Source organism: Staurois parvus, unplaced genomic scaffold (assembly GCF_062004578.1).
Source record: "Staurois parvus isolate SC_StPar_1 unplaced genomic scaffold, SC_StPar_1.0 ptg000155l, whole genome shotgun sequence".
In the NCBI taxonomy this organism is placed as follows: Eukaryota; Metazoa; Chordata; class Amphibia; order Anura; family Ranidae; genus Staurois; species Staurois parvus.
Genome location: NW_028317951.1, coordinates 19639085 through 19649537, shown reverse-complemented (window position 1 = coordinate 19649537; position 10453 = coordinate 19639085). Strand labels below are relative to the sequence as shown.

Here is a 10453-nt window from a genome sequence, read left to right as displayed (position 1 = left end):
TCCACCTAGGCGATGTCCATGATGAAGTACTTGGGGTGGGATGAAATGCCTCAGTGGGCGTGGCTTGATCAGAGACTGCTGAGATTTCTTTTAGCCTCATAACATATGACTTTACACTGTGTGCTGCAATTGAAACCTTTTTCACTTGTTCACCTTTAGTTGATCCCTGAACACTCGTTTCTTTAGGGAAGTCTATCCCGACTCAACCTAACAGCTGAATTCCTAATTTTTCCGACTCATCTACACACAGTTATTATCTTTTCATATCACTTTCCCCACCCTTTTATATTGTACATTCTCACTAGCAGGGCCCTCCTAACCCTCTTGTCTTAATGTGTATTGTAACAGTACTATCTTTATATTGCAAAGACTGTGCTAACTGTTGATGTTATATAAATTCCTGTATTATAATAATATTAAAAATATTAAATGAATTATAATTTGGTTCAGTCTGAGAAGGTAAAGAGAAATTTATTTGTTGACTTTATGAGTCTTGTGTATCATATACGGTAGTAACAGAGTTTGGTACTTGTTTATATTGTCGTACAGAAGCCTTTAGACTTCATTTACACAGCTGGGCCATAAACAAACAAGAATATGTGAAAATCTCAGGTAGGATCCATAGGTACAATCAACTTCATCTGTACAGACTGTCCAGCGCTGCTCAATTGTCTCTAAGCGCATGTAACAACTCAGGCCATTCACATGGGAATAGCCATGATGGAAACACTGAGGTGCAAGTTTCAATGGATTTTATCGAATGCCTTGCCTAATATAGAGCCAACATATAAAATTAAACTGTCGGTGGAGAGTTCTTTGAGAGTGCATCAGGACAGAAGTGCATAGTTTGAACAGCAGTAGCTGGATATTGTAAGTTTCAAGTATTTCTGATTGCTTTTCTTAAATGTGTTGCTTGTTTTAACTTTTGTATTGTGCATGTTGCTATTGGTGATTGTTTACTAGGTACTGGAGTAATTGTGTATTATGCACTGTTGATTAAGTGTTGGGAGTACTGGGTGTGTTCTTATTAGTATCTGTAAGAGAGGTGAGCTATTATGGTAATTACTGTGGTATATAAGAGGAGTAGCAACTCTGTAGAGTTTACTGTGGAGTTTGCTCATTGTGAGTTCATCAGGACATACGTGCTACGGACAGAAGTGCACAGTTTGAACAACAGTAGCTTTAAAACAGCAGGAGTTTGGAGACAGCCAGCTATGTTTGGTTAGTACCTGTGTTTGGTTTTAAATTAAAAAAAATGAAAATGTCTGGATTAGTTCAGTGCACTTGCTTGGCATTTTTTTTTGTGGTACTTTTATGAAGCCTGATTGCTGCCTTTTCTGTATGCATATTTCTAGTCTACATGGTGACCTTATATAAATTCCTTGGTTTGTGCACTACGGTCTGAGATCTAGAGACTGTCCAAGACAATATGTTCTGTTGAGATGCCTTGCAAAATGCCACCTCTTCCTCATATACTGCACAGAAGAGCAGTGTGGACAACTGTTGGGTCTGTAGGAGAGAGTACCATGGCCCATAAAAGATGTAGCTTTTTGTGTGACACTGTATAACACTCATTGTGTTCTTTATGAGCTAGAAAAAGATAAAAAGGCTGCAAACATACCGTATTTTTCGCTGTATAAGACGCACCTGACCATAAGACGCACCTAGTTTTTAGAGGCAGAAAAAAGGAAAAAAAAAATTCTGAACTAATGGACTGCAGACACAGTACAGGAGATTACCAGAGACTGCGGACAGCACAGGGATGTAGAGACTGCGGACAGCACAGGGATGACCAGAGACTGCGGACAGCACAGGGATGACCAGAGACTGCAGACAGTACAGATGACTGCTGACCTTTGGGGAGGTGGGGAGCGGGTACCTGTCAAATTCACTTCCGCAGAGTTTTTGTTTGATCTAACCTGTTCCTCGATCCAGCCGTGCGCTGTCTTCCCGGCTTCTGTAATGGCGCTCAGCATGACAGCCGGGTGCCCAGTGCGCATGAGCAAGAAGCACTTGCGCTTTGTGATTGGTCCGGCGGCTTCTGGGATCTGTCATGTGTCCCAGGTACCGCCTTACCATTCACAAAAAGCACCGCTTCTTGCGCATGCGCACTTGGCACCCGGCTGTCATGCCCAGTGCCCACACTACAGAAGCCAGGAAGACAGCACGCCGCTGGATAGAGGAACAGGTAAAGTCCCGCTGCAGAGCTGAGAGGCCGGCCCGGTATTCTGACACGGCCGCGGTGGAAATACCGGACCAGCCGCTCCATATTCGCTCCATAAGACGCACTGACATTTCCCCCCCAGTTTTGGGGAAGAAAAGGTGCGTCTTATACGGCGAAAAATACGGTAGCTGTTTGTTAGAATGGCAATCCTTCTTTACATAGGAAGAAATTGCCTGAGAAAAAAAAAATGATTTGCCAAAAGTAAATTTTCTGATATTGCAAATTGGGCAAGAGTTGTGGATAAGTGTTTCTTTAGGAAATCATGTGAATTGTCAAAAGAAGTTAGGCGTCTACCTTGTGCTACTGTCAGGAGCGATAAAAGGTGCATTTTAAATATTGTCAAGAAAGTTAGTCATGAGTGCAATGATATGTGTTCTTTACAAAATAATTTTGAGAATGTGGGCCAGGATCTTCACTAACTAGGCTGCACTCTTACATGTCAGAGGTCTTACCTGTTAGCTGATGGGGTAGTTAATCCAGTTTTTGGTGTTAATAAATACAGCAGTAGATATCAGTGTTTGTCAGGTAATATGCACTAATGCTCATGGTTTAGGCAACAAGCTTTGTGAGCTGGCAGTGCTTATGTCTAGGAACAACTTGGACCTTGTTGCAATTACAGAGACATAGTTCAAAGATACAAATGTCTGGGAAATAACTATACCAGGATATGCACTATAAAGGAAAGACAGACTAGGAAAGAGTAGAGGTATAGTTGCTATATATGTAAAAAATAGCATAAGTTTAGCATTCATTTAAAATATAAATGAAATACTTGAAACCCTCTGCATCTGCATTCCAACCAAAGAGAGATCTTCCCTTAGAACTGGCGTAGTATAAAGACCCCCAGGACAGACTGACAATTCTGATAACCTGTCGACTGACAAAATAACTCAAATAGCAACAAAGAGGGAGGTTTTAATTATGGGTGACTTCAACATGCCTGACATTAATTAGAATTCTCAAACTGCAATTACAAGAAGGAGTAGAGGCACTGAATGGGATTTCTCTAAAACAGTCATGAAGTTATGTTATTAAAAGCCCAAAGAAAGAAGATCATATTATAGACCCAGTACTGACAAATGGGAATAAATTGTCTGATGATGAGGTAGGAGAACATTTGGGTACTTCTGATCACCAATGTCTTTGGCTTGATTTGAAAAAATCCTAAAACTAAAGTTTTGGATTTCAAAAAGACAAATTTTGGTGAAATAGATGAACTTCAAAAGTTTTCAAGAATTAAAAGACTGCAGTAAAACACTATAAATCAGTAATCACAGCTAAAGTCTACCATCCTGAAGGCAACTAGAATATATATCAGGCAAATTAGTAAAAATAAATGTGGGGAAAAAACAATATGATTCGCTAAAGAGTTAAGTAGGATAATAAAGGAGAAAAAAAACAGCTTATTGGAGATTCATGTAAACAGAAAGTGTAGTTGATATAGAAGTGTATAAACATAGAGAAAAGGAGGCCAAACATATTATCATTGCTACCAAAGCACAGGTAGAGGAGGAAATTACAAAATATATATATAAAAAAATACTTTTTTAGGTAAGGTGATAGAAAGAAAAATACAATGGGATCAGTAAAATGAAAACTGTGCACTTATGTTGAGGGAGATCTGGATGTAGCATATCTTCTTCCCCCTAGTCCTGCTCTGTATGGACAAACTGCATCACATGACAGCTGTCTTTTCAGACGTACATTGACTATAGGACATTGTTTGCATTACCTGAGTAATACTTTGTGTGCTTGGCTTGCCCTCTCACTCCATTGACATTCTGCCTTTCAGAATAAAGATTCAAACTTTAACAATAGATCTTTCAAGGTAACAGCTTTTCATCTCATCATTAAAAGACAACAGTTTTACCTATTAAAAAAATATACAGGTCAGTGCATATACATGGATTCCACTTAATGAAGCCCATATTTGATTACCCTCTTTCCAGCCCCATAACCTTCTGCTTGGCTAAGATAAACATTTGTTTTGCTGGTTATTATATGCTCTTTCAAGTTGATTGTTGCAGAGGAGTAAAGGTTATTCTCAAGCATTATTCTCAATGCTTCTCGGATATTGAAATATGCTACAACAGTGTGTGTGTGTATATATATATATATATATATATATATACGTATATATATATATGTATACATATATATCGATAGAAATGGTAAACGAGCGCTAGAAACGTATAAATGTATAAATAGCAGCTGGCATAAAAAGGTTAAACCTCCAACCCTCATAAACAATAATATCCAACAATGCAGCGCTCAGATAGAATGATCCATAAAATTCATCACATAAAAATAAGTGCATCAATGTATAACGTATTTATAAACGCATGCGAAAAGAGCTAATGCTCAGTCCAGTATAGAAAATAGTTATCTTAGAATCCTAAGAAGTGTCACATAAGGGTGCAAGTCTGCATCTAAAGATGCCAAATGGTGTATTAGTGACATATAAATCTTCAAAGAGGTGCAGATCCATGCATCAGGTGCATGTGGGAAACAGAGTAAGTTGCACTAACCAGACAGCGCAAATTATAGCGCTTTTGAGTAATCAAGACCACTCCTGGTCATCATCATCCTGGAATGTATGGAACACCTCTGGCAACAGGTCTGCACACAGCCTCTCCTCCACTGACACTCTCCGGATCACGGGGAAGATTCACTTTTACGCACCCAAAGGTAAGCACTTACAAGGGATCCACCTTAGTGGCTCAAAATGAATTAGCCAGAGAAGAAAGTGCTATATAGTGCAGTAAGTTTATTGAATCATCAAAAGAACCATCAATATGAACAAAGTGAACTCACATCTGGACCATAAGAATGCAGCTATGGTGTACAGGAATGCAAAACACAGATCCAAGATGGCTTCCAGCCTCCCTTGTGGCTCAGGCAATCTAGTGTCACTGGCTTAGGCTCCCCCCTAATGCATTTCGTGCACTTGCACGTTTTCAAAGGGCCCTTTGATCTTGGATCTGTGTTTTGCATTCCTGTACACCATAGCTGCATTCTTATGGTCCAGATGTGAGTTCACTTTGTTCATATTTATGGTTCTTTTGATGATTCAATAAACTTACTGCACTATTAGACGCAGGCTTGCACCCTTATGTTACACTTCTTAGGATTCTAAGATAACTCTTTTTTATGTGGTTTCATACTGGACTGAGCATTAGCTCATTTTGCATGTGTTTATAAATACGTTATACATTGATGCACTTATTTTTATGTGATGAATTTTATTGATCATTCTATCTGAGCGCTGCATTGTTGGATATTATATATATATATATATATATATATATATATGCATTGTACCTCAATATAATATCATGTGTACAGGAGTTCCAAAATGCCAGTGCCATAAGAAATACTTGACCATAGTTATTATAGTTTAAGTCATTGCACTATATGTGCTATATTTCACTGAATATGTTATGCTCAGAATAGCTGAATCAATTGAAATTACGCTGTTGTACTCCGAAAGTCCTGTTGTTACTCTTTGAATCTTTGGCTAAGAAAATAATGGATGTTGATACCTTTGATACTTATCAGCCCTGCTACTGTACTGGAGTACTGGATGACATAATGCATAGGGTGAAGCTGTGTTCACTTCATACAAGCATTTTTTTGTTTTTAATTTGCTTTCACATGATAGGGTATTCAAAGTGAACACAGCTTCACTGGATTTTTTAAGCTAAGTTTGCATTTACTTAGCTAAGCAAACCACCTCTAATACTGTACCAGACATCTCACACATTGCCAAGTAATTTTTTTTTCTTATTAAAACAAAAAATACAAACTAAAGTTTTTTTCTTCTACAAATATAAGCACATGTTTTACAAAGAGCAATTGACTTTTATATGTTAATTTTATATTGTTTTAGATCCCACCAGTTACTTTCCATATTCATTTACAAATATTGTGGATACACAGAAATTAAATAGTTTGTATTGTTAATATATTAGGAATATAAGGAAAAACAACTACATATTATGTGGTATTATTCATTTCTTGAGGTATATTTGGTACTAAACGGTAAACAAATGACAAAACAATAGTCAACAAATTGGCTCTTTAATGAGCAAAGTCATCTTTTCAGCATTGGAATAATATTGGTTATCCAGATTATTTTTATTTCACTCAATGACCAGTATGCTAGTCAAGAAGTACAAAGTCATTTTCATTAAGTAATTACAATTTCTGTGTGTAATAAGCTTTTATTCTTGAAAAAGAGTAACTGAAAAGAAAGTTACTGCAGTTAGTTTGTCAGAGAAACGTATTTGCATTATCTTACAAACTATCAAAATTACTAATAATTTTGAAAAATGTAAAAAAAAAAAAAAAGAAAATAATAAGGGAAAAAAGAAAAAGCGCATTAACTGTTTTCTATTAGAAATATACAGGTAAGAGAGAAAAGTATTTCTTAGTGATGTGCTCTTAACTCCACCTTTTATCATTTTCCATATAAATGTACATCTGTTACATATACAAACACCTTGAAAAGACTGTGATAAATATTTTCCTGATAAACAATAGGGAAATTAATACTTTTGTGACTGGATAGTATTAGTATAAAATTACAGACCCAGAACTGGGTTTATAAATCCTGTTGGCACCCTTCATTATAGTGTATTCTTCATATCTACATATGTATACATTTTACCGATAATACTGCTGTGAGGTAACATCAATATATAAATAAATTTACAGTGATGTAGAATAAAATTCATTTTTGAACACTTGTGGACATGCATCATGAGAAAAAATATTTTAAAAATTTCAGTAGTGGGAAAATACTTGTAACTCAAATTTTTCTTTGGACACATTGTTACTTACCAACATCATATGTCAACTATTCTAAATGAAACTGGACCTGTTTTCTAGAAATTGTTTAGAATTAGCACAATCTATAATAAAAATTTAAATACACATATCCTTTGGGATTTTGCACCAGTTTTTCACTTCCATCTTTAACTTACAATGTACCTTTCAGTTCTAGTTCAATGCCGAGGACAATACATTGAATTACTGAGCTTCAATTACTTATCCCTCCCCTCTAAAATCATCCTGAGGTTTGCCAATCGATGTAGTAATCTGGTATAAAAACTTTAATGTGATGAGAACAACTTTAATTGTGGCTTAATCAGCAGCGCAGCCACCAAGCATACAAATTATCATGCACTTCGTGCTAAAAATATCATTTCCTTTATTCCCACATTTGATAGTGACAGCACTTAAGTGATAATATTGTACCTGCCAGGACTTAAAACTCTTTGCTCAATTGGCAGTTAATAGAATGGGGCCAAATTAAGGCCTTAACAGCATCGGTGCTTTGTGCACTTATATATGATCTACACAGTAAAACAGTTGTAAAATAAAAAAGGTGAAAAAGATCAGACATTCCATGAGTGAGTCCCTTGTGCATATAAATACATTTAAAGTCTTTGTCCTCTCTTTTTGTGAAGCACATGCCTAAAGCCAATTTGTAACATAAATCCTAAAAAAAAAAAGAAACGAAAAAAAAAAGTTGAACATGAATTAAAAAACAAAAAATATTGACAACAATTGTTTCAATTGTTGCTTTTGTCCACTTTGAATATTTACATTTTTGTTTCAAAAATCCAAAAAGTTTTTTTGATATGTATATGCAGTATGCACATTGTAATTTTCAACGTTTAAATAGCATAAGTCTTGCAAGTTTGAAAATCCAAGAAATTCCCAGTAAGGTCAACTACTGTAATACATCAAAAATAAAGTTTGTTTTCCATCTAGTCTGGCTATACTCTGGTTGTAGAATGTGAATGTGGATGCGGATGTGGATGTGGATGAGGATGGGGAAGTGTGTTATTTTGTCCCGTAGTAAAAGTATTAAAGGCATGTATAGGTTGAATCCCTGGTATGGTGTTAGGGATCATTGTTATAGTATTGGGGGTCATTAATGGAATATCATCTGGGGACCTTCTCATTGCTAAAGTGTAGTCCGGAGGGCAGGCATTTCTGAGGACAACCTCATGAGGATGGATGGATTCACATTCATGGTCCAAGTCTGTGTGCTTCATTTGAAGAGACATAATTTCCTCTTCTTGTGCATGGGCTATGTCATTTGTAGTATTGCGTTGAGGACTACATCTCCTATGCACATCATGTCTCCTTTTGTCCTTTTTGTAATATAGTGCTGCAAAAGCTAAGATGTTGAGAAACAGCAGAGATGCCCCAACAGCAATAGTGACACTCAATTCAGTAGAATAGTCTCTTTCCAATGAAAATGGACTAGGCTGTTGCTTAAACGTATCTTCATTTATTGTTGGAATAGCTGAAGTTACAGGCAAAGGAGGTTTCCTTGTTTGTGTAGAAGTGATGTCTGTAGATGGCCCTTTTGTTGTAGTGAGGTCATTAATAACATGAAGATGTGGAACCAGCTCTAACCAAAGATTAACTTTATTAGCCCTATAATGCTCTTTAACTCTGGGTTTTAATCCAATATGGAGGTATAATTGGTCCTTTTGTGAATATCTAGTCCATGCAACTTCTTCAAAGCGATTTGGCTTTGTGTGGATAAATTTTGTGTCTTGTGGTACAGGCTGATTTGGATCTCTAAAACAGAAACAAAATGAATCATATCAATATGGGATAAATATTTAATTACATGCAACTGTTCAACATCCACTGTTTAACATGTTTAACATGTTTAAAACCTAACTTTACCTTTCTTGAAAATCCAGTAGCATAACTAAAGCTAATGGAATAAGTAACACCCTCAACAGTTGTATTATAGCTGTCTGTTTAGATTTCCTAGCAAAGTTGAATTTTGATATATTAAGGCAGCATGCAAATATTAAAATTCTTTAAAACGTTTGGAATAGCCTTCTACTGAATCTGTTCTTTGCATTCTAGCTATAAGCATGATCAGCAAACGGGAACAGAGCTACTGATATGTGTCAGATAGGAATTTTCCTCAGCAAGAAATGTCGACAGTTAAGAACCTGTCAATAATGTCAGCTGAAGAGTCTAACTAAACCACTGTGATGCATAAGTTACTATGAGTATTTTCTGATAGTCCAGGTACTAAACTAATGTGCCAGTCTCCCATAGCAAACAACAACAAATCAACTCCAGGTGACAATAAAGGATAAAAAGGGCTAAAAAAGGAAGATAATGCAGCCACAACATCTAAGGACTGTATACGTACAATATATTATATTTTGTTTTGTTTATACCTTGTTGCTAAATTTACTATAGTAAAACACACTGATAAAGTATAAGTGAGCCTTACCTCATAAAATAACCCATTCAGTTTAAAATAGAAACGAAAGGCAAAACATTTGTAATGTATACTGTATATATTGGCAGGATCACCAGGTATTTCACACAAAGGAAGAATTACAAAGAGAATGCGATATTTTTTAAGTACATGGTACAACAGACACTTATCAGTAAAATGAAATGTTGGGGTAATATATTCTTTAACACAAGTTATAAAAAAAACAAGAGAGAGCACACTGGCTCTGATGCAATAAACCTTTATTAGAGAAATAAAAACAAAGTTACACTCACAGCCTTGAAACTTGAAAAAAGGAGACCACACCTTTGAAATGCATTGTCCTAACAACCACTAGCCTATCCTGCCCTCTGTCAGCCAGACTAGATGGTAGGAACTGAACTGGCTTGTTAGCTGGCTGCTGTGTCCTGCACATCTGCTCTCTGCGTTCCAGGCAGTGGTGTGTCTACATGCAGAGCAGCTACTCCAGGGAGGTCACAGTCATCATCGGCCCAGGACTATTTAGAGGATCGACTGTGACAGCGGAGGAGCTCAGAAGTACAGCATTGTCATGGAGGTCTGAAACAGTGGGTTCATATTATGATATGCCGGACACAAGTTTCAAGTTTGTTTTTTTCTTTATTAAAGGTTTATTGCACCAGAGCTGGTGCACTCTCTTGTTTATTGTTTTACAGTTACTGGTCCCTGCTGGTTCAGAGAGCTGCAAGACTTGGGCAATTATCCTATTAACTGTTTAAAGGCTGGATTCTCTATTGAACATTGGACTTAGTGCTGCAGGTTACCATTGGCGCTAGCGCAATTTTTGTTTTTATAGTTAGTTTAGCATAAAATGCTAATTTAGTAAAATGTATATTTTAAATGCATCCTTTCTGACATATCAAACATTGAAAGTCAGACATTTATTGGAAATTAATTTATATTTGTATACACTTCACAGCACAAGC

General features: G+C 36.5%; 1 protein-coding gene across 5 annotated transcripts in view; it reads right to left on the bottom strand.

Moving 5' to 3' along the window:
* Positions 1 to 6288: 6288 nt before the first annotated feature.
* The window catches only part of NLGN1 (neuroligin 1), an 869488-nt gene continuing 865323 nt past the window's right edge, over positions 6289 to 10453 (bottom strand). For all 5 annotated transcript variants that reach the window (XM_089675527.1, XM_089675526.1, XM_089675529.1 and 2 more), the window contains one exon: positions 6289 to 8824. In XM_089675527.1, coding sequence (XP_089531653.1) covers positions 8008 to 8824 — 817 coding nt within the window. In that variant the 3' untranslated portion in view covers positions 6289 to 8007. The remainder of the gene's footprint in view (positions 8825 to 10453) is intronic.